The 25,895-nt window shown below is 38.2% G+C and overlaps 1 protein-coding gene across 4 annotated transcripts in view; it reads right to left on the bottom strand.

The window, feature by feature from the left end:
- The window catches only part of MYO1B (myosin IB), a 193,759-nt gene that overhangs the window by 27,223 nt on the left and 140,641 nt on the right, over positions 1-25,895 (bottom strand). For all 4 annotated transcript variants that reach the window (XM_007108448.3, XM_055089170.1, XM_007108449.4 and 1 more), the window contains exons 12-19: positions 22,131-22,217; positions 21,409-21,474; positions 12,046-12,150; positions 9,880-9,942; positions 6,107-6,307; positions 4,671-4,897; positions 1,917-2,117; positions 184-277 (exon numbers count right to left, since the gene is read on the bottom strand). In XM_007108448.3, coding sequence (XP_007108510.1) covers positions 184-277; positions 1,917-2,117; positions 4,671-4,897; positions 6,107-6,307; positions 9,880-9,942; positions 12,046-12,150; positions 21,409-21,474; positions 22,131-22,217 — 1,044 coding nt within the window. The remainder of the gene's footprint in view (positions 1-183; positions 278-1,916; positions 2,118-4,670; positions 4,898-6,106; positions 6,308-9,879; positions 9,943-12,045; positions 12,151-21,408; positions 21,475-22,130; positions 22,218-25,895) is intronic.

Here is a 25,895-nt window from a genome sequence, read left to right as displayed (position 1 = left end):
AGCCACCCCTTTGGACATTTGCAGAAAAACACAAAAATGTGACATTCTTGGTAGCATCTTGGGTAACATTATAAAGTTAAAGATTCTTTAAGCATTTGCCCATATATGATTATAACACAAATTGATTTACATAACACATATGATTATAACACAAATTCAGAGTGTAACGTTTCGATTACATACTGTTCTTGGGTTTCGAATGAATATCTTTGATCTACCAAAGGAATACTCTTCCACAGGAATCTCCAATTCATTAAACAAAACCTCCACACCAGCTCTATAAAAATAAATAAAAACAACAAATTTTCTGAGTTACAAAACTAGGTTATCTTATCTTAAAACATGATATTAGGTTCTCAGCAGTATAAAAAAATAGCTTCATTTCCAAGTATAAATGCTCTTTCAGTAAGCATCCTTCCATCAAAGAATTTCCAGAGTGAATTCCACAAATTTAACCAAATCTAGTAAATGCTCAAAATGCATTTTGGGTTTAGAACTACGTATTCTAAGAAAATATGGTATTAAAGACAATTTCTTGATTTCATTAGCAGAGGGGATCAAATACACTTGTAACAATGGACCAACCAGGGCCAGAAGGGTATGCAAGAAACTCACATCTATTTTGAACCCACTCAGTTACTTCTTGCAAACATTTTAAACACTGCTCCTGCTACTCAGATTGTGGGCAGGTCCCAAGAGTGCTAAGTGCCAGGCCAGTGGGATGCAAAAGAACACAGGGTGGGAGCAAGGCCTGGACTTGACTCTGACCTCTCCATCCTGGACCGTGGATTTAACGTCAGTCTTTAGTACTAAACTTCGCCCCACCAACCTGTGGACTGGATGCCAGGCTGGGAGTGAATCCTTGTCCTGTGTATTATAGTAGATGCTGACCATAATACTCTGGAAATTAGCAGTGGGAAATGAAATAGTACCCAGACCCTGCATTATTTGGGTTTAGAATTATGCATCAGGGACCACACCATATGTCTGGAGTTTATCTTCTTGTAATACAGGGTGAGTGTCTAATCCTACTGATGTTCCTGTGAAAGGCCAGGTCCAGTGACAATGTGGAGTCAACACCAGTATAGTGAAAGAAAAATCCCCATAAAACAGGCACGTCTGCCCTGCTGTAGTAGTTGGGAGAGCTTCTGTGGCCTGCAGAAAAGGGGCAACTTCTGGGGGTGGTGAGAGCACAAGAAAGGTCACTGCACAGACAAGGCCTGGCTGCTCTTCAGCAGCGCCCCTGCCAGCACACAAGTTCTCTCTGCATGTGAAGAGCTCACAGGGGCTGCTCCATGGGATGAGTCTGCAGTGGTCCAGCACTCTGTCTGTGACTGGATGGATGAGTGCAATTTAGGGCAGATGAGCTGAAAGCCACATGGCCCCAAGTTCTGCCATATTCTCCAATCCAGCTTTACTCACAATAACACTGACACTGTGAACCCTATCTGCTCCTGTATCTATTTCTCAGTTGGTACAGACTTGGTCAAAGAGTGGGACCCCCACCCTTCACTCACTCTCTCGGGGGTTAATCCCCCAGAAAAAAATGCCGAAGAGCTGAGAGCAGTGATCCAAGATGCCTCTAGCTCTACCCTTGTATGAGTCTACACAAATATACCTATCAATTACAAATTCTCCTCCTGCTAACTTGCCACGGCATATTTTAGAAGTTTTATTGACATACAAGTTCCAAATGTGGATTTGATAAGCCGTGTTTAAACCTTAAAGAAAACCAAGACTTCTATAATTAATAAGAATTAGCACAAAGTGGTGTCCTGCTGGAAGATGGTCCAAAACAGAGGTTACAGCCAACTTTTCATAGAATTCTGTTTTGCCTAAACAGCATGTGAAGAAAACAACATGGTATCTGTATGCTTTAAAACTTCATAATCAAATATGATCAATGAATGTCTTACCTTGCTGCTCCTTTCCAATGAGGCCATGTTTGTTTACAAAGCATTTTGTATCTTTCTAAGCAAGGTTCATAGGCCTGCCTGAAGGCGTAGCCTGCTCTCCTCACGCGGACATTCTCCAACAGACCCAGATACCTGACCTGATGACATACTAGACCCTCGTTGAAGATGTGTGCTGCCTTTTTATCATTCGGTTTGATACACCTAAAAGATTACACAAATTTTAGGTTTTAAACTTCTCTTACGGATTTATCTGTCCATGTTTTACAAAGCATCATATATAATTATTTCATGGTGAGATAATTATTTATTATTCTTGGAAAACCTAGTCATTTCTTTTGAAATTATTTCAAATCGTTTTACAAAAACCTTAAGATAACTATACTGCAGATACAGCAATAAAAAAGAATAATACGTACAATAACATGGGTAAATATCACTGACATTCTGTTTAATGAAAGAAGTCTGATGTAAAAGAGTACATATTTTATGATTCCATTTACATGAAGTTCTAGAAAAACTAATTCCTAGTGAGAATTCAGTATTGCTTTACCTCTGGGGAGAGGTAGGGTTGGAGATCGACAGGAAAAGGGCACAAGGGAACCTTCTGGGTTGATAGACATGTTTTATATCTTGGCTTGGATGAGGCTATACAGGTGTATACATAGGTAAAAATTCAACAACCTGTACAATTATGATTTATATACTCTATATTGTATTGTACATACATTACATGCCTCAATGAAAAGGTTAAAAACACTGCTGTCTCACTAAATCCCTATTATCTCCCTCCTTTTCAATAGGGCACTTTGCTGCCCAAGGAAAGACTACATTTCCCAGCTTCCTGTGCGAGTAGGTGTGGCTATGTGACCAAAATTCTAGCCAGAGCATAAGTAATGTTTGCTACTTCCATTGTGTCCTTAGAAGGAAGGGACTTGTTCTCCCTTTGCTCTTCTGCTAAATGCTGGCAGGAATGTTGACGTGGTGGAGAGCTATCTTTGACTATATAGATAAGAGGAAATACCCTGGCAACTGCAGAGCCACAACATAGAAGGCATTGCTCTATTAGCCCTGGAGTCTAAACACTTAGAAGTACATAAGAAATAAATGTCAATCTTGTTTAAGCCCCTATTATTTCCAGATCTTGTTGGAGCAATCTCTATATCCTAATTAAGATATTGTTAAACATTTACGGTTATGTCTGCCTCACTTCAATTGTCAAATTCCACACATACATGTAATATATGAACAACTAAATCTTACCTAGTTTGACCTTGGTGTATTTATGGTTTTCCTTTTACATTTATAAAAGTAATGTCTACTTTCTGGCTTAAGGACAAACAGATCAATGGAACAAACTAGTGAGTTTGGATCTAGACTCCTACACATACATTCAATTGATTTTCAATAAAGGCATCAGGCCAAATGAATGAAAATAGAGATTTTTTTCTTTTCAATATGTAGTGCCAAAACAACAGGATAACTATATGGAAAAAACAGACCTTAAAATAAACCTGAAACTATAAAGACTCTAAAAATATATATATAATAATATATTCACAACTTTGGAGTTTATTAATTAAGACTTCTTAGAGATACATTAAAACCACTGAAAGGGAAGGGGAATAAAGGAACTTTCTGGGGTGACGGGAATGTTCCACGTTTTGACCTGAGTGGTGGTTACCAAAGTGTATACAATGGCGAAAAAACAATGGAGCCATTCACCTAGGATCTGTACATATCACTCCATGCAGATTATACCTCAGTAAAATAGAATCTTAAGGTTAAAAAAAAAGTCTATTAAAATGAGAATAACAAAAGCAGCTGATCACACAAAGTTTCTTGGTTAATTTTTTTGAAACTAGGATCCTTAACCTAATATATGTTCTAACCTGTTTGCAATCAAACCAGGGGATTTTACCTATTTACATTTGTTATGAATATAAATATTAGGTCAACAAGTTAAACACAAAAATGTTCTTCACTCTAACTTCCTCACAACTGAATTTTCAAAGACAACTGTAGAAGGTATGTGTGGGTGTGCACCTGCCACATGAAATCTGACCCATCAGACACATACCTTCTATTACCTAGTTCACCAAATATAAACATCACAAACTCTAATCCTAGTTGGTCTTTACTGAATTTTGAGAACTAAGATGCCCTAGAAGCAAAAAAAAAAAAAAAGAGAGACAAGATGCTTTTTAAGGAGTTCTTTCTATTGTTTTGAAAAAATTATTTAGAATGTTTCAGAAATCATTACTTTCTCTGGGCACTATAACTCTTACAGGGAAGAAAGAGGCACATACTTCCTCACACCAGACCTGCAACTGAAGCCCCAGTTGCTTCAATGCTCCAAGTCAATAAAACAAGAATCCAAAATGAATCCACCAAAACAGTTCATGCAAAACGCTTACCAGAAAAAAATTTTCATTTTGTTTCTTAACTTGTCGTTAAAAAAAAAAACCCCAAAAAACCCAGAAAGTTGAGAACTCCTATGTGCCAACAACCCAATTTCATTAAGTATCTATTCCCATCCCCCGCCACAATTTTTCCTTTTCCCTTTTTAAAATTCCCTATTTTGGGGCCACTGGAGTACTTTTTAAGCAAACCCAAGACACCGTATTATTTGACCCCTAAGTACTTTAGTTATCCCTCTCCTTGGGTTACGCTCAGATTTAAGCAAACAGGTAAATGATCTTCCTTGAGAGTGCCTTCATAATCGAATGGTCAAAGAATTTTATGTGCCAGAAATACCTAATGTAGTTTGGATTCTTGGTCTGTAGGTTTTTCATCAGAGTGGCCACTGATGCCTTGAACTGTGAGCCGGCTGTAGGAGGCCTTTTTAGGTTGATCTTGGCAGGGTTCCCTTCAGGGAACAAAGACTTGATGAGTGCATGGCCGGCCTTCCACATGGCTTGGGACAGGTCTCTATAGAGAAGGTCGTTGTTCTTATCCACAAATCCTTCCACTTGGTACAGCACCTATGAGCAGCAGCACATGGGACTCAGTGGCTGACACACTGCACGCTAGAACACCAAACAACTGTTAAAAATATCCCGAGACTATACTGCAGCCTCTTCTTTCTCCATCAAAAAATCTCCAACAAGTTAGTCACACTCTAATACCAAATTAGCCTCCAAGTTTAAATTCCATCTGTCTAAATCACAGAAGAGTTCAAAATAAATTCTATTACCCTTCAGGATTTGCAAGAATAAACTCCAAAAATGTTATTATAACATTTTCAAAGGATTTTAGGGTTTTTTTGGTGTTCAAGCATATTTTTGAGGTTTTACTTGTATTTTTTAGTTTACATGTACCAATTCTAGTGTGTTTAAAAGGAAACGGGGAAATTGAGATAACACAGATATTTTCATAGACATCCTAAACCAGCAGAGAAATTGACCAGGAAAGTATCTTTTAATAACATGGGCTAGTGAAAAAAAATGAAGTACCAAGTTCCAGCATTTTGAAATTAAAGGAAATTTAGATACTATATACTTCATTTTTACTAAAGCCATAATCAGATTTTTTCCCCTTTAAAGTTTGCAAGCTTATTTATAAGAAAGGAGGTATTGACTCCAATCAATAATCATTCAGGACCCCCAAAGTCAATCTATTGTCCCAATTGTTTTTAATATTATCTTTATATAGTTGATGACATAAAGTTAATTACCCCAAATACTAACCAAATTAATAAATGCTTTTTTAAAAAAAAAAAGTAGATGTTTTCTCCAGTGTCGTTTCAAAATTCAATCTAAGAATTCATTATTTTGCTAAATGGTTGGTGCTTTTAAAACCTTACTGTTAAGTCTTTTTTTTTTTAAACATCTTTAATGGAGTATAATTGCTTTACAATGGTGTTACTGTTAAGTCTTTAGTGAATGCTAATTTTTTACTGGCAAATCTTTTATCAGTGTCGATAGATCTTTTTTACAGGCTAGCTTTCAGAGCTTGAAAATAATAAAATCGATTTTTAATATATACTTGAACTCTTTCATTAAGTCCACTGGCTTTCCTTTCAGCTCTCAGTATTAGTAAGATTTTGCTCAACATGGTCCAGATTCTATTCTCTCTGAACATTTATTGACTCTATGTGCCAGCTCCATTTATCCTCTGGAGCTGGCGCTGGTCAGAACGCCATCTCTGAGGCTGAGGCTCGGGGTCCTCCAGGGGGGCCCGGGCTCCCGCACCTTGCCGGCATAATGCTGGATCCTAAAGCAGCTGTGAGGCAGGGACGTGTCGTTGAGGAACCGGGAACACTTGCTCATCCTGCTCTCAAAGTGCTGGTGGGTGGCGCACACTTGGTTCAGCTTTTCCAAGAAGGTCTCGTCGGTGACCGTGCCCGGCCTCAGGCACTCCTCATCCAGCATGGCCAGGATTCCGTTTGTGTTCTGGGCGAAAGGAGATAAAAGGGTTTCCTTCCTTCCTTGCTGTATTAATAATTATTCCTAATGATGCCATTAAACACAATCGACTTAGTCACAAGAAAATTCCGTTCAGGCACAACAAAGAGCAGAGAATCAAAACAAGTAACAAAACGCCCCCCACAGAAATCAGCCCTCTTCCAGCGGGGTCCCAGGTGCGCTGGGGGGTGGGGAGGGAGGGAGTGTCTGCATGAGTCTCCCCCCACAGCCCACGATGCCTCCCCGACGGCGGAACAGGACTTAGGTGTCACCTCTGTCACCTTAGCGGGCTGATAACTGAAATTCATGTTGTTTAGCAGAAGGCAAGTCAGACCTCAAAGATTCAAAAACAAATCTAAAAGTCAGAAACTAATGTGACAATACTGTCTCCTTATATAACGTGGTCATAAATCACAAAGCATAGTCTCTTAAGGCCATTATTTGATTCACAGCTTGAGAAGGAAATTGGTTTCAGATGTTTCCAAATTGTTCCTGTGTTCAAAATAAAGTTTATTTTCTCCGGGAAAAAAAGTGGTGTGATTCGGGAGGCTGCTTTTAACGATCAATGCAATCAAGCTGTGTTTCAAGAATATCTGTTTAGAATCAAATTCTCCTTCCATATAAAATTTCGAAATGGATGTTAAACACGGGTGAGAATTCGTTTGTTGGGTATTCAGACCCTGCGATCATATTTACCCCAAGAGCAGTCAGCCCAGCTAAAGTGAATCAAAAATCAGGAATCTTCTGCTTTGCTAAATAAAGGCTGTTGTTCCTTTGATTGCCCCTACAGGCCCACACATCTCCATTCCACAGAGAACAATCCACTGACCATGAGCCCCACCCACTTCCGCCAGGGCAAAGTCGTCCCCCCACCCCGCTCCTCTCCCCTCCTCCTTACAAGGCCATGACATCCTCTGACCAGCACTTATTCATTCCACACAAAATATGGGGGAAGTGTGGATTCTCAGGAGTCAAGTGTGTTCATAACATCCCTGGAGTAAACATTATTGTTAGGCGATGCTGGAAGGAAACATTTCCTTTATGTATCCAGGCTCCTACGTGAACATGAGTTTCTTCAATCATATATGCAAGGGGATTTTTGGCTGAGATAATCTAGTTAAATTAAGTGTATTACCACTGTTTTGTTTTTTTTCTCCCTTCTTAAAGGTAAATAATTAAGTGCAATGTTACATTTATGAAGAAAAACGTGATAGTCACGACTCCTGAAAGTTAAAACTCCCCCATCAAACTACTTTGGTCACAAAATTTACCAGAAAAAATTTTCAGGAAATCCACTGATTTTCTAAATTTTAGACTAGAGTTTTAAATTGCTTAGGTGGAATATTAGTGTTCACAATCCAACATTGTTTACATTTTTCAAAACAAAGTTTATTTTTTAGTTGAAAAATAGTAATGCTTCAGAATATTATTTTTAAAGTACAATTTAATCAAAGATGCGGCTTTCAAGAATATCTTGAATACTGAGGGATAAGATACTGGCTAATTAATAATATCCAAAACGTCTTGTTAAAGATGAAGAGAAAATGATTTGCTGGACATTTGGAGCCTGTGATTCTATTGCTGAAGCACAGCACTCACCTACACTGATAGCTAAAAAGACTGTAGAAAATAAAGTTTATGCATTGTTTCAAATTACTTTGTTATTAAGGCCAGGAAGATTTAGTAAGCCTAAGCTTTCACACACAAATCAGTCTTCTTGCAATCAATTCGTTCATGATAAACTACATGATAAATATGATGTAAAAACAAAAATCTTAGATTCAGAAAGGTTACTAAAAATTATGCAGTAATTTTTCACACTTTAAGCCTTTTCACGTACATAATTTGTAACCTGAAAAATCTCACGGCCCTTGGCACCTGTCAAGTCATATACACACCATCTCTCACATCCCTGAAGCAACCTATGGTCCATACCAGCCACCCCTGGGATCCTACTTAATTTGGCTCCCAAGATGGTCCCTTTATCCTCCTTTATTTTTACTTGAACAGCATGGAGTTTTGTTGTCGTTGTTACTTTTTTGTGTGTGTGTGTGCATTATGCGGGCCTTTCACTGTTGTGGCGGCCTTTCACTGTCGTGGCCTCTCCCATTGCGGAGCACAGGCTCCGGATGCACAGGCTCAGCGGCCATGGCTCATGGGCCTAGCCGCTCTGCGGCATGTGGGATCTTCCCGGACTGGGGCACGAACCCGTGCACCCTGCATCGGCAGGCGGACTCTCAACCACTGCGCCACCAGGGAAGCCCTCGTTGTTACTTTTTAAGAAAATTTTTCCAGCTTTACTGAGATATAATTGACATAAAATACTGTGCAAGTTTAAGGTATACAATATGTTGATTTGATATACTACCATAGTGTTAGTTACCTCTATCACATCACGTAATTACCATTTCTTTTTTGTGGTGAGAACATTTAAGACCTACTTCTTAACCACTTTCAAGTATATAACACAGTATTGCTAACTATAATCTCCACACTGTACATTAAAGCCCAGAACTCATTCATCTTACAAGTGGAAGTTTGTACCCTTTGGCCTACATCTCCCCATTTCCCCCAAACTTTAGCCCCTGGCAACCACTATTCATTTTCTTCTGCTTCTGAGTTTGTTTTTTTTTTTTAGATTCTACATATGTGATATCATACAGTATTTGTCTTTCTCTGACATATTTCACTTAACATAATGCCCTCAAAGTCCATCGTTGTTGTCACAAATGGCAGGATTTCCTTCCTTCTCATGGCTGAACAATATTCCATTGTATATATACATCACATCTTCTTTATCCATTCATCTGTAGACGGACGCTTAGGTGGTTTCCCTATCTTGGTTATTGTGAATAAAGCTGCAGTGAACGTGGGAGTGAAGATATCTCTTTGAGATCCTGATTCTGTTTCTTTTGGATATATACTCAGGAGTGGGACTGTTGGGTCACATGACAGTTCTAATTTTAATTTTTTATAGGAACCTCTATACTGTTTTCTTTTTTTTTTCTATACCGATTTCTAGAGCAATTGCACCAATTTACATTCCTACCATCAGTACACAAGGGTTACCATTTCCCCACATCCTCACGAACAATTATCTTTTTGATAGTAAGCACTGAATACTATGTTCAGAGGTCACTAGAATTTTAGAAATGAAATGGATATTTTGACTTGGCAAACACCTTTTTTTTTTTGAGTCTCCTCTGATCAGTGCTCATATTTCCAGGAGCTGTGGATTGGACCCGGGTTCCCAGCACACAAGAAAGAATGCTGCACCTAAGGGCATGGCATCTGAGCGTCATGAATGGGCTCTGTGATACGGCAACAGGATGAGCATGGGGGAACCTGGCTAAGTATCAAAAAGTCCAGCTGTCTATGTATGTGTTCGAGAACCATGTGTGATTTCTTAAGGTTGTGATAAAGTTTCCAGAACTCTGTATTTCTCTGAAGTGTTGAAACAGTGAAAATACAAAAGCTTAACACTGAAGGCAGTGAGATCGTTCGTAAGTAGTGAACTACACTACCAAGAACTTCTTTGGGAAACTGTACCTAATACTCACATTTTCTATTAGGTCACAAATGATAGCATTATTGAAGTACTCAATGTGAGTCCATTCTATGTCCTGAAAAAGAAAACAGAACATAATCAAATCCCATATGATGATGCTACAACACTACCATCTCTAACATAAGACTCTGCCCATCTTACTATACTCCACTTCCTCTCTGAAAATTTCCTTTATAAAAATCAGTGCTGCAAATGTCATCTTCCCGTTCCCAAAACTTTCATAATGCAGCAGTCTAGCACTGACATGATCCACTGAAACAACCACCCTTGACCTGTGCTGAGGCTGCCTCCCCTTCCACCCTCCCATCTGTGGCAATTTCCCATGCACTTCGCTGGCTCCGGGCCATTTATTCAACAGGCCCTTGGGTCGATATTGCTTTTTGTATATTTACAAAGTTTACAAGGAAATAAGTCAGAACTTGATCCCCAGAATGTAAGGCATGGATTTTTCTGTTCTTAATTTGTAATCACAAGGAAGAAATTAATTTTAGAGTCAACCCCATATTGTAGGGCCGTTAACTATTTCAAATGTAAAAACAGAACAGTGCTAAGATAAGTATTTTCAACATAAGGAAAGACATGAAAACCTATCCACTGGTTCTAACACTAGCTACAAAGCCAAATGTAATCATTCTGTATCTGCTTACACTCTGTCCATAAGTGTAAACATTTATTTTTCTTCTAAGGGGAAGAAAGTTAATTCATACAGCAAGCTAAGGATCTTCCTATATACTCTTAGAAGTGTTTTAGACAATCTGTACAAACTGTTTTAAGTTACAGATCAAAGTTTGGGCATTCTCTTTATGATGAGAAGACAGGAAGAGAATGAATCTGGCTTTTAGGATGTTTACGTTACAAAAGGTGCCATTCAAGTATAAAATGTTTCTAAAGCATGATAATCGTTCCAAATGAAAGATGAAATATTCATGATTTAGTTTTTCAGTAGATGAGTTATTTTACTAAGTCACTGGGAATAATAATCACATTAGAAAAATCTAATACTGAGAGGCCAAAAAATCTAATCTAATACTGAGAGGCCAAAAAAAGAGGATTCTGTGTCCTTAATGACTTAAAATGACACTATAGAAAATGAAGAAAAGGAAGTAATATTACTAAAATATTAAAGCAAATAAATGAAAGGGAAACAAAAATATAATACTATATATACAATAAAATTTCTCCTTTTTGTCTGATATAAATAAATTTATACTTAGAAAAACACTGGCTATTTAAAAAATGAAAGGGTGAAAACCAAGTATGTATTTTACAATGAAGGATGAAAGGACTCTGTAAATATTACTTCTGATTATTTTCCAACTACATTCAGTGAGATAATCCATCCACAGCACTAGCATAATACCTGGCATATAGTAAGCACTCAACAAATGTTACCTGTTTTTATTATAAAATGTTTAAAAATCAATGCTTTTCAAGACTGAATGAAATATTAAATATTAAAATATTGTTAAATACTGAAATAGTAAAGTATTTTCAAATTTATATACGGTGATAATTGACTTCTTTGGTATACAGTTCTCTTTAAGTTTTGGCAAATGTGTAGCACCAGGTAACCACCACCACAGCCAGCCTCCAAAATCCCCTTGTGCTGCCCCTTTGCAGTCACACTCCTATCCTCTGGCCACTATTGACTATTAGACACTTTGCCTCAATAGCTTTGACTTTTGTAGAATGACATATAAATTGACTCATACATATGTAGCCTTTTGAGTCTGGCTTCTTTCATTTAGCAAAATGCATCTGAGATTCCTTCATGCTATTGTGTGTATCAGCTGTTTGTTCCTTCTTATTGCTGAGTACCAGAACCTTGTATGGATGTACCGCTGTTTTTTTGTCCATTCATCTCAGACTAGTTTTTTAACAGGGTATTATTTTACTTCACTCTACTGGAATCCAGTGAGACTCAACTCGGTCAGCTGATGTTCACTGAGCACCTACTATGTGCTGAGTACTGTCCTGGGCACTAGCAGCAAAGAAAATCCCAGTTAGCTTAGATGTCATACCAAACAAATTTTTAAAAGGTACAATATGGCTAAACTTTGATAAATCTGATTTTAGGGTCATGTTTGTACAGTCTTCTGAATCCAGAATTTGTATTATGAGTAAAAAAGGAATACTTAAAAATTTTTTCCGACATTACCTCCCGTATATATTCCTCCTGCTCTTCTTTAAGAGTCAGCTCAATGAAGATTTGTTGCAGCTTTTCATTACAATAATTAATAATGAATTGCTCAAAGCTGTTGTCCTATATGGAGAAAAATGAAGACAGCCTTATAAAGCAAGCCATCGGCGCTCCCATGACAATGCCACTCTTACATCTCACTCCACAAGAAACGCCACATACGGTCTTGCAGACTTAACCGCGGCCCAGCACACAGCCAGAGGCTGGCACATCGCAGGCACCCAAGAAACGATTCATGAGTCAAGTGAATGAAGTTACACAAGTTACACACTATTTGGAGAATGAAGAATTTTAGTTGACAAATAAGCAGCCCACAAACATGGTAAAAAAATGAGAAAGAAATACATTTCCCCCTAGAGGATCAGCAAAGAGACAGTGAGATTCATCATCTCTGTCACCCAAGTTCTCAATCTTCCATTCTCAACTCTGGAGCTCAAGAAAGTCTTTCTGACCTGACCTCTTACGCCCCTACTCAGGGTCAGATCCTTCATTCTGACACTTACATACCAGCACTTTTGAAAAATCATGCTATGTGTATACATGTGTGTACATGTGCATTCACATGTATTGATTAGTGTCATATTTATCTGTCTCTCTAGATTGTACATTTCTTAAGGGCAAGGTTGACCATACATCTCTTGTTCACCAGTGGAAGCCCATGCCTGCAGCACCTTGCACCTAGCAAGCACTCAGCGTGTACTGGCTGACTGAATGAAGTGCCCACAAAATACAGACTCAAGGGAATCAGCACATCAAAACCATCTCCTAGCTAGAAACACTCTCCTCTCGGAAGGGTCACACATTCATCACTCTTATGATTCTCAGCAGTGTCTTCTTCGTATCAGTTATTGCCTGTGAAGATCCATGCCTACATCATTTCTGAACGATCTGCAGGGCTTAACGTATTGCTGTACATATTGAGGGCACAAATGCAGGTCTGCTGGATGAATATACTTCACCAAGAACCACACCATCCAAAAAGAGGTAGATCTAGCAATAAAACTTGTTATTTTCACCTCTATCCCCCTCTTTGCAGAGAGAGGAGATGATGGCAATGGGAGTGAGACATGGTGACCCCACCACTGATAAACCAGACTCTTTTCCCACTGAGGTGGCCAGTCCTGGCCTAACTGGCTATGAGGGTTCACCTGTAACGGCAGAAGCTCGTCACTCCCTGTGAATACAGAGCAGCTGCCTTCAAATCTTTCCATAAATGATGAAATCAAAAGTCAAAGACTTTCTTGAAAGTTGATCTTTCAAAATCAAGTTTGGTGCAACCAGGACAAATTGTAAAATGATACCTAGGATGCAGCATCTCACCACATGCCTTCCTGGAAGGTGGCTAAGGATTTCTAATCACTAGTGAACTAATTAATCCGGGGAAATTTTAAACTCAAAACCATAAATGACACATAAAATACATTATCACTGACTAATCTTTTAATGTTAAATGTAGTCGAAGATAAAAGTTTCTTTCTTTGTTTTAAATCCTGAAGGTTCTTACTTAAAAGGCACACATTTATCACCAAAATGTTCAACAAATATAGTCCTGGACACAAAGGTCATTCCCCAGTCCTCATTTTCATGCTACGTTTTAAAAACCATGTGTTCCAGTCCTCAGAGCTTAACAATTTTGTCCAGAAGCTGAAGTCAGTCTGATATAGATGCCTTATAATCAGTATAAGGCCATTTCTTTATGAGAAAGTCTGGCTTTCTCAGTTTGGTAAAATATATCCCTATATAGTGCTACTATCCCAAATTAAAACTTATAAATAAAATTAAAATTTTAGTGACTTATAGGAGCAGATCTTTGGTTTTTTTAGAAAACAAATTCATGGAGTAAATCCTTTCTGTTATTTAACAGGTCTGTGACTATGGAGCTATTTAGACAAAATTATGCTAAATTTTCAAATGGCAACTAATGAGGAGAAGGGAGGGGAGAACAACTGGTGTCTCTGACACAGTATAGGGCTGTGAATAGCTGGAGATACGCTTCCAGAACAGGACTATGAAATACACACAAGCAGATTAGAAACCAGAGGCAAAGCTTCACAATTACAACACAACCTAAGGAGTAAGTCTGAGCCAAAGTAAATTTCCCCTCAATTTTTATAAGTTCTTGTATGAATTCTATATTTCATATCCACACACAGTTAATCAATGGTCATTTACTGCAAACTTCACACAGTTGGAGAAGCTATTAACACAGGAGCATGCAACAGACCGGCACTGCAAACAGTCCATACTTACTGCATTCTGGTGCACAAAGGGACAGATTATATAAAATGCAGTCAGTTCTCAATTTGCAATAAACTTCTAAAAGTAAACACTCATTGACAGTTATCCATCGGTGCAAATGACAGATTTTATCATCCAGGCTGTATTTCTTTTTTTTCTTTATTTTTTTGGCTACGCCCCACAGCTTGTGGGATCTTAGTTCCTCAACCAGAGATTGAACCCAGGCCCTCGGCAGTGAAAGTGTGAAGTCCTAACCGCTGGACCACCAGGGAATTCCCCAGGCTATGTTTCTGACTGGCACAAAACTTTAGAACAAGACACGTGTCCCATCATCTCAAAAGACAGGACCATGATACCTATGTGTGGTATCTGAACTGGGGTTATGCTAGGTGAGAGCTATTCAGGATAAAAACAGTCTGACTGAAATAATATACCATATAACTCGCTGGAAGTCCTAAGACTTCAGAATCTAATACTTCTAATGCTAAATTATCAGGAAAAATAAAATGTGTCTGACACATCCACCCAAAGACTCAGGGACAAAGGCAGTTGGCAGGTCACCGAAAGAGTGAAGAGATTCAGCAAGATCCAGGGCATCCCCCCTTTCCCACCACAGCGACCCACCCCTGTGCTGCATGGGCTGCATCTCCACTTCAAACACAAATAAGAGGGAAATGAGAGTGTTCTGAAGACAGCCTAAGAACAAAAACTTGACTCTCTGACCTGATCCTGCTGCTTAAAGAACAAAAACCAAAATCAACAGCACAGTCATTAAGGCCAAAACCAGCTGACTTCCCCACAGAAATACCTTAGCCTCTACTGCAAACCTACCTCACAGCCCCCAAACATGTCACGAATCGTCAGAGCGATTCATTATTGCTGAAAGTGAAGGCAATCGCATTTCCTCTGATTAATGTTTAAGTCGTTGATAGTGTCCAAATGTTTGGGAAATGAGACTTCACAAATCATTAAAAATAAATTGCAAGAATTTATAATTTGCAGAAAATTAAGGAAATGTCTGGTAACAGTCCATATAGCTGCAACCTGCACAGGTCCAATTTCTTCATTTATACAGGCATTAAATATCACCCGGTTTTCCCACTGCCCTTTATAAAATACCTAAACTGGGTCTAGGAACCACCACTTGACTATGAAGGCATCAAAGCAACTTGATATTTGGATGCTTTTTTGGTTTGTCAAGAACTCTGTGGGTGGCTAGCAATCCCCGAGCCGTGCTCGCTCTTGCACACGGCAGCCCCATGAATCAGTCTCCAGAGGAGGAAGTGGGCAGGAGCTGAGTGCTCCCATGAACGCCTCACCTCCTCTCCCTCCAGTCTGCTACCCATGCTCCCTGCATGGAATTTTTCTCCATTGTCTAAAGCACATTCATCCCTCAAGACTGAGGGATAAACTCATACTCCCAATAAGGTTCATAACTAGTTTATACCCATAAGTGTCAACCATGAGCTTTCCACTTGGAGTGATTTTGAAAGAGGGATCAAAAGTACTGGCCTGTTACCATATTTGTATATTCTCAGCAAAGGAGGCTAATGACGTCTTACACTCTTTAAGAGAGATATTTAAACCTTATACTCTTTAAAAATAATGTATATTGAAAGGAAGATGTAAAATAAAGGAGGCAGCTCCATCACCGCCCTCATTAGGATGGTGGATGGGAAGGAATTTGCAGGTGAATATCATGTAGGAAACGGGTGGGGTGGGGTGTGGCAATTCAAACACTAAGATCGTGACTTATTTCAGCAAAAAGTACTATTAATTACATATTTAACTGATGTTTCTCATAGCTCAACACTTTCGTCTGAGGTCAAATTTTGGATATAACAAGTTGGGTTGGGAGGGTTCCATATTTTACATACAATGTAAAATACATAATATTTTATTTAATGTATTATGTCTCTTGCATAATAAATGAAATGGTACATTTATCCAAAAGTTATAAAACTTTGTAACAGCACTGTTTTAGAGGAGTTGGGCTATATTACTGCTTTAAAATGTGCTGTTGGTCTTAGCAAAGATTTACTTGGTGGAAAGCCCTTGGGCACTCCCCATTTATAATGCTGTTCCTACAGAAAAATACAGTGCAATTCACAATCCATTTAAAAAAATCACAATTTCAAGAAATGGGCCCCAAAACAGGAACCACTTTTTTTTTTTAAGAAAGTAAACTTAAAAAAAAAATCCTCAAAATCAGAGAAAAACATTTAATATTAAATATTTTCCTTTTAAGACATTCACAAAATTGAATGACTGGCTGAAGTTACAGAAAACTTCCCTTTAAATATGTAACATTTTTCTTCTAGGTACATACTCAATTATGGTCAATTTTAGAAAAATATCAATAGCCTTATAGTGCTCTTAAATATTTTTAAATAGGCTTTGATTTAAAAAGTTAAAGCAACAACACTGATGAACGAGCATATACATATTATGAACCATATAAATTCTCACCATTTTCGTTCTAAAATCTACTTTAAATTGTCTCCTTTCTCTTCAACTACAAGTTCTCTAGCACATAAAGGACAAAATTAAAGGTAAAAAACTGGAAAAAGTATTGCCTGTAACTAGAATCAATTTTCTTTTAAAAAAATATTTTAGAAAACGAATCTTATAATTATGAGACGAACCTACCAGTTGGTCTTACACTGATGCTTCCCCAACTATTAGATTGTTTTATTTGAAACAATCATGGCACCTTGCCTATCACACCCTTACTGTATATGGCCACTTTCAACGAGGTTGTTAAGGGCAAGATGAATAAGAGTGCCTGAATCCAAATAACTAGCATTTGGCCTGTACAAAACTAGCTCGATCATACGAAAAGTGAAATACTCAGCCACTGCTGTCCTGCTTTGGTCTACAGAACACTAATAGATTTCCCCAGTAAACTACCTATCCATTCTAAGACCTATCAGATAAGTACTTAGAAAAAAGTTGAATCAATTTAGATTGCTCAACACCGTTTTGAATTTAATTTCACTCTTTAAAAGAATAGCACTTGTTATTTTATGGAGATGCTATAAATATTCCTCAGATCTAAGGCCACGTTTGCAGTTATAAGAATATCCAAACTGAATTGTGTAGAATTGGAGTATCTGGATTATAATTCTCTTTCTTTGCAGAACTGGATATGTTCTACCAGGATTCATAGCTAGATTTTTCTCCTCAATGAACTTTAATTCACTTCACCTTATTTTCGGTATCAATGTTCCACTCTAATCTGTTTTCCAAACTGACATCAGATTACATGTGGCCAGCAAGGCAGAGCTATTCACCCAGCTGGCACTGGAATGTTTTGCAGTCAAATGCATGTGTCATCATCCCATGGTTTAATGCATCAGTTTCCCTCTTCCGTTTAGAGACAGACGAAAGTAAATGAAAGGTTTCCACCAGCTCAGCTGAAAAACGTTCTCATGGGAACTGTCAGTAGGGTCAAGAGGCAGAATTAAAAACATTCAAAAAAATTTCTTCTAGTGTCCTGTCCAATTTTTAAAGTGATGCCCAGGGCTCTCCAAAAGGCAGGATCTTAATTCCTGCAGTCAATTTTCACTGAAGAAGAAAGGCAGAATCTTCTCTATAATCTATCAGCTTATTTTCACTTGAGTGGACAATATCATAGAAATTTTCATTTTTGCACTGATGTGGATTCTGAATACTTCCTCTTGAGTCATACCCTGAGCCCTTGTACTTCAGCTTATGGTACTTTTAAGTCCTTAATTATATGGGTTCCTAGTGTTCAACCCTATGAGCTTTGACATTTCCATGTGTTCCAATTTTGCTGAGAATCCAGGAAAATGTATGATAGCATCTGGGGTATTTATGTGAATAAATTAAAAGAAAAAAAACCTTTCTACTTCTGCATCAAAAAGCAGGTAAAAGTATCTTAAAAGTGCCCAACCAAATCTCTACTCTGCCTTCCCCCCAAATAAGTTTATTTATAAAATAAATAATACATAAATAGATTATTGAAAATCAAGATGTTTGGAAGATTAACTGAGAAGTTTTAGACAGGAAAATGGAGAGAACAATTAACTATCATGAAAAACAAATCCGAATTCTCGCAAGAAACTGGGGAAAAAAAACCCCAAAGCATTTATTGCATGGAGAAGGAAAACTAACTTCTAGAGATTTTATGGCCATCATAAGATTTGCTGTAGACATATGACTGGTTGGATTTGGCCTTGGCTGAAAGGTCTGCTTAAAAAGAGTAAACATGTAACCTGCTTGGTTTTAGGAATATTATATATACACAGATTAGGTTTAGGTTAAGATGAACTGTGGGTGATGTAGGATGTTTTACAAGGGCATCTCACGCAGAGGTCAAACAGCAAGAACACCACATATGTTCGGAATTTACAGTTCACGCTGAAGATTCCCATTTACAAGAGCAGTTGGTCTCAACCTTGACGGCACACTGGAACGACCTGGGAGCTTTAAAATACTGCTGCTCGGGCCGCACACCCTGAGGTTCTGATTTATTGGTCTGGGGTGCGGCCCAGACAGCTGAATTTTCAAAAGTTCCCCAGGTGATTTCAACATGCAGCTAAGTTTGAGAAGTACTGAACTGGAGTGTATTCTTCTGAAGAAAGGAAGAAGACTATTTAGAAACATAATGCAAGCATTTTCATGAAGTCCATAACTACAACAATGTTGAGAAAAATGGTGATATAACTTGCAGAAGGAAAGGATGTTCAGAAAGACAGACTTGTAGAGAAACTTGAATTAACCATAAGTGAAAAATATTCCTGGATTGCTAAAGGGTGTTTCGCTTAGTGCCAGGTTACAGGATGTTTCCACTTGGAACATCTAAATTCTGTTCTGATTAGGTCTGTAGAAAACACTTTTAAAAAGTAATCTAGTTTCCTGATTAGAGCTTCCCACCAAATAGGATGTGTCCTCAGCTGGCAATAGAACCACCATCTTAGGGCCAAGACCATAAGCTCCATGCAGGCAAGGAACATCTTTACCTTGCTTACCACTGGCATCTGGCTCATAGTAGGCACTGAATAAATACTGGGGAAATGACTCCCTCACTTATACATGGTCAAATTGCTCATGAGGTTTAACTCAGTTCCCTGAGGGCTGTGGGTGTCTCTTTTCCCATGGCTAATTAGATCTTACTGGAAGATAAAGACAAGCCAATGTCCCATCATGACCCCATTATCCTATAAAAAAAAAAAAACGTTTCCATGTATTGTGACATGATATTAAGCACCTGCCCATTGACAAGGATCAACAAATTTTTTTCTGGCAAAATAAAAATAAAATCAGTTTCTTTGATTTTAGAAATATCATTGAATACATCTTTTTCCCCCCCTAATTTTCTAGTGAGATCTCTGCTTTTGCCCTATTCATGAAACACCTAAATAAAGATCAGCAATGTGCCAGGTAAGAAATCTCTTTCCCTGCCAACTGTAAAGAATGACTTTAGCATTTAGTACCCATTTAGTGACAGTAACCTGAGGTCTTGCTAGAAAGAAACTAATTTTAGCACCATGACTTCTGAGTCTACTCCAGCAATCATCCTAACTCACAAATCTCAAATTCTTCCTCTTACCAAGGGACTGGAAGCTTTCCTTTCCAGAGTCTGCTAAAGGGACACCAATATAAGCAGACATTGTGCCAAAGGGGAGTTTTCCAGGGCAGCATGAAGCACAAGTGTCCCGCACACTCTGCTACCAGCACACAGATGAACTCTGGGAAGGCTCCCCACGCTGCCCAGGAGCTTAGAATGGTGCCAAACGTGCAGAAATAGGGAGCATCAGAGACTTAAAGCATTTGGTTTCTTTCCTTATTTCCAGATACTGGGAACCATATGAGTTTGGGGAGAAAAGCGAGGAAAAGCCCTGTAGAAGGCCTTTTATTATTTATCAAGGAGGCCTAAGATTTAGATCCTGAGTCTGACATTTAGTAGCCATGTAACCTTGAGATAGTTACTTGACCTTCAAAGCCTCACTTCTTCTATAAAATAAAAATAATAATAGCAGCTACTTCATGAGACTGTGATGGCAATTAAATCAGACAACATACATAACATCACAATCCTTGCATATAGTCAGCCCTCAATAATTATTTACCACTAGCTATTAAATATGGGACATGATAAAGCAAGGAGCAGGCGCTATCCCCAAAATAAATGTTATAAGAAAAAGGCATTTACTAGAAAGGCCTGGCTGAGCTGCAGGAAATGGGCTGATGTTTTTTCTATGACTCTGTGAACCTGATAACTTGAAACATGTCAATTCTTTGGGTGGTCATTGTGGGTAGGGCCTGGTTGTTTAAAGGAATTCACAAATTACTTATGGGGAGAGTTAAGAAAGGAGGAGCCTGATATACCCGTTATTTTCCTGAACCAAACTGAAGTACCACTGCTAAAAGTGAGAATAAGAGTTTTAAAAGCTCCTTAAAACAGCTTCTAAATGTCAGAATTAGCAAGGGGGTGAACAGGAAATTCTAATATAAGTCTATAATGTTTAAATATTTAACTTGAAATAAGCATGGAGTCTTTAAAAATTTCATTATGAACTTCAGCAGAAAATTTTTTTCAACCTTTGCAGGAGAACTCATAAGATCACAGTTGTATGACACCTGGATAAGACCCAACAAATCCTCTAATACAGAACCTCTCTGCCTGAGTCCAACAGAGATGAAGTAACCAGCTCTGGCCAGGCCATGAGCTCTGGCTCTCCCAACTCCTGGCTTTTTTCATGGCACCATCCTACTTCACTTTCAAGCAACCTACAAATGAACAAATGACTACAGACATAATGTCCATATACCTTGTTGGAAATTTCACAGTAAGAATTTTGAATTTGCATTCCAAAAGTCAAGTACTAATAATACAAGGAAGTCTTTTTAAATAGCACTGTCTCCAAAATGCTGGATCTCAGCACTTAAAACACACACACACACACACACACACACACACACGTACTGTTACATCTTTACAAAAGTTATCTGTAGATTCAAACATTTAATTATATTAAATGTTGTCTATAGAATGCATGATTTAATCTCCAAACTGTTCTACAGTAACAAATACAAAAAAAAAAAAAAGCAGCTCACCTCAAAAATTTCGAAGCCATAAATGTCCAAAACACCCATGACCTTCTTTCTCACTTTTGTTTGTGCCTTAAAAATAGTTTCAAATTGAAGAGTTAACTTAAGCATGAAATATAACACTAAAAGCATACCAAGGAATATAGACATATATTACAAGTTAATTGTGTTTCAGACCTAGAAGAATATAATTTAGTTGTTTTTAAATGTATGAGAGAGGACGCTGGTATGGAATCTTACAGAAATTTTAATAATAGATGACTTATTTAAAGAAGGCATGACTATGCCTTCTTTATTAGATACGTAATTATAAAAAAGAGATCACTGAATCTTACAACAGGTAGGGTCTTTCAAAATCCCCTAGTCCAATACCCTCATTTTACTGAAGAACATATTAGTAGCTAGAGAGGTCAAGTGACCTCTTCAGCCAAGTGTGTACAACTAGTTAGTAGATCAGTCACGACCAGGACCTGGGATGCTGTCTCTCACAGTTACTCTGCAAATACCATTAAACTATTCACCAGTGAGATTTCTTATAACACACATGGCAAAACAAAATAGGTAGAATCACTGACAAATTTCAATCCTAAACAAGGTAAATTCTTTTCAAGGAACAATCTCTGTAAGTGGTAATCAATTACCTGATTATAAAATTAAAGTATCTTTAATGTGTATACTCTGAATACCATTTATTACAACTGAGTTATTTGTTTATAGAGATTCAGTACCTTAATGCTTTCATTGATTCGATTTACCAACCATGAAAACAACCTGCTGTAGAGGTTTTTAGCCAGAGCATCACGGGCATAATAAGCCTATTAAAAAGAAAAAGAAAAATGCAATACCCGCAATTACCACAATGCTTAATTTCAATAAAATAATGAAGTTTTTAAAAAGATATTGAAAGCTCTTTTATTTCAAATTTCTTTTCAAGAGCGTTTTTATTGTACTGTGGATGAACAGTCAAGCCATTAAGAAAATTGGGCAAATTGTTTATACCCAGTTATTATACTTTTTCACATCCTAGGAAATTAATTTTAAATATTGCAAAAGCAAAGATATTAATCTCAATGTTATGGAACAGAGAAAAATCACAGGCAATTTAGAAGTCCAACAACAGGGGCAGAGTAAAATAAATAAATAAGCACCTATTGCACAGGAAGTTACACAGTCACCACAGAATGACAGTTATAAAAATTAGACAATGAAATGAAAAATCCTTGTTATGTTTTGTGACAATAAAAAATTATATATTTATTATAATAACAACTATTTTCTTTAAGCTACTACATGTAGGAAACTCAAAAGGATATACATTAAAATGGTTTTGACTGATGGGATCTGTAAATATTTTTTGTCATTCAATCTTTTGAGCATTCAAAAAAAATCTTTTGTAATAAGCAGTAAAACAATACATTGTTGGATAATACTTTGTATAATAAAAATAAAGCCCTTTTACTTGCTTATTTATTTGTTTGAAAGCTGTTCAAAGCTACTTGACAAAGAAGAGGTAGAACACATATATGTCTCTCTGACCTTGACTTAGAATGCAAAGGCTGGAGAAAAGTTGGGTTTGGTCAGGAGAACCTAATAGCCCTTAAACATATTGGGTGCCGAGGGTGTGCAGGAAGTACTAATTATATGTATGAAACCAGGGCTCCGGGGGAGGCCTGGAGATGGGCGGCAGCAGCCCAAGAAGTAACGGGCCCCAGGGGAGGAAAGAAGAGGTTTTGCTGCTGTTTTCAACACTGGACATATGTGTGTGTTTCATTGCTTATAAGTAGAAAGTTGGGCATTACAGTTAAAGTAAACCATTATATTTTTATTTTATAAAGAACACAATTTATTGGATTATATGAAAATTCTTTCTCTGCAATTCTTCCTAAATGAAGTGTAACAATTTTTAAAACAGACTCACTCCCCAGTACGTTGCAGGCAATGTACTGCTGCTGGAAAGAGAGTACCTTTTCCCTTCATCTGATACTTCCGTGCTAATCCCAAACCTTGCTCACTAAGTCTCAGGCAATGAACCTGCGCCCCCTGCACCGGCAGGCGGCCTCCCAACCACTGCGCCACCAGGGAAGCCCTTTTTTTTTTTTTTTTTTTTTTTTAACAATTTTTAAAAGACTCACTCCCCAGTACGTTGCAGGCAATGTACTGCTGCTGGAAAGAGAGTACCTTTTCCCTTCATCTGATACTTCCGTGCTAATCCCAAACCTTGCTCACTAAGTCTCAGGCAGCTACTCCAATGAAGGTTAGAAAATCCACCCAGAAGTTGGTAAAAAAATAGAGCCTGACTGTTCAATGCTATACAAGGACATGGAGGGGGGTGGGAGGGTGGGTAAATAATTCCACAGCAGAAAATGTATGTCAAATGCTGACACAAAGAAAGAAGCCTTAATTAAGATGGATACCCTTTCTCCAATACCCTTTCTTCTAGTTTTTATTTTCTTGAAAGATAATTTAAGTGCCTAGAGCAGTGCCTGGCACATAGTAAGTCTACAGGTATGCTTATAATTATGATTTTTGAAGTATCCTCATTCTCTACTACTGCCTCATGGGCCTAAATAATTCTTTCTTAATCCTTTCCCCTTTCTTCTTGTAAATTCAAGTCATCTCCAAACACTACTTATTTGTAAACAGACCCTATTTCATCATCACGTCATCCAGCCTTCTTACTTGTATGCTATCTGCTTCCAACAAACCACCATTTCAGTATGCAACTGAACTAATAGTGACAACTTATTCTGGTAAACGGCTTTATAATTTTTAAAGTGTATCCACAGCCAATATTAATCGTCCTTGCTTCCTTCAAATACTTATTCCAGAAGTCTCAAACTCAGATGCTTTCAGGGACTGAACAATAGAAATGAACGGGAAATAGTGGGATCTTTGGGGGCTGGAGACTGCATTCCAGGTTAAAGGCACTCAAATTCAGAATTTAAAAAGCAAGCTAACAAAACAGAAAAACCAAAAAATTACCCTTTCCTCAAATATTCATCAAATAAAATATGCCTACTGAGCTAAATCTGGCCGCAGGGGCTGTCACTTGGCTACCTGTAACTTCTTGAGTCTAATTCATGCCACCTAATCTCCACAATAATATCCTCCAAAGTAAGGGCAGGAAGGGTTATTCCCATTTAAGGATCACGAATAAGGTGTGTAGAAATGAGGGAAGACACCGAGGATGCTGACTTGCCAGCTCAGATTCTAAGCACAAATGAAAAGACTGAGTTTCTGCAGCTGATGAAGCTCTTAGAGAAAGATCCCAGGTGGAATTGCTTCCACGATGACCACTATCAGGCATGGCCCTGGTCAATATGGTAACTGGAGACACAGAGATGCACAGATGTGGGGTCCGCCCTCCGGGAGCTTCCAGCAGAATGCGGGAGGTCAAACCAAGGAGTCAAACAATCAAAGGGCAGGTTCCAAGGGAGTTTGCAGGAGAAAAAGGAGTTCAGAGAAGGAAGACTCTGGGGCCTATGTGATCAAGGAAGGCTTTCTGGATGAGGTTCAATTAAAGGACCATTTAGACAGCAGAAGGAATTAGCAATGACATGAGCATGGGGATAAGCCGGAGCAAAGGGTTCGGGCTAGGTAAAATAAGGTAAAAATAAGCATGGCATTTAGAGAACCAGCAGGCAATCAACTGAGACAAGTCATTTTGGGTCAGATGACAGAGGACCTTGGAAGCCAAGGAGGGAGTATGTGGTAGAAGCTGAATAGTAACTCTGCCTTGAGTTTCTGTTATTTCAATATTAGTCATTCTATCTGGGGAAAGATCTAAATGCCTTGAGGAAAATGAGGCATGGGGCAATAAAGATGATAATGGGGCCCAAGAATTGAAGCTATGAGGAAAAGTTAATAGAACAATTCACATCTCATAAGAATCAAAATCTTCTAGGCAATAAGATCGGTAGAAACAAATACTCTGAACTCTACATTAAAAAAAAAAAAACTTGAAAAAGGAGCTGAATAATCAAAGATCTGAAGCCAAACTCTTTCATGCCAAAGGTTAAAAGAATGTGGAAAAGTTTTACCGAGTGATGCAAGGTGACTCAAGCTTATAAAAGTAAGAGGCACCTGGGCCTGGTTTCTGTAGAGGATGATTAAAAAGCAAGAGTAAAACACACAATAAAAACAGACAAAAATATATCCATATACATATCCCATATACATCCACATATATTCCATATATATATGAAATGTTCCTAAAGGGCCTCATAGATGTTTTCTCATCGCATCACTATGTACTTCACAATCCCCACTCTGGCTACTGAAATGTTCTCAAAATGTGACTTCTGGATGAACCACAGTGGCAGCAGCATCACCTCTGAACCTGTTAGAAATGCAAATTCTTCGGTCCTACCACAAACCTACTGAACCAAGCACTCTGGGGGTATGGCCTGCAAACCGTGTTTAAGAAGCCCTCCAGGGCTTCCCTGGTGGCGCAGCGTTTGAGAGTCCGCCTGCCGATGCAGGGGACACGGGTA

The sequence above is a fragment of the Physeter macrocephalus genome, chromosome 2 (assembly GCF_002837175.3).
Source record: "Physeter macrocephalus isolate SW-GA chromosome 2, ASM283717v5, whole genome shotgun sequence".
Lineage (NCBI taxonomy): Eukaryota > Metazoa > Chordata > Mammalia > Artiodactyla > Physeteridae > Physeter > Physeter macrocephalus.
The sequence above is the reverse complement of the archived record's forward strand: the minus strand, read 5'-3'. Positions and strand labels throughout refer to the sequence as shown.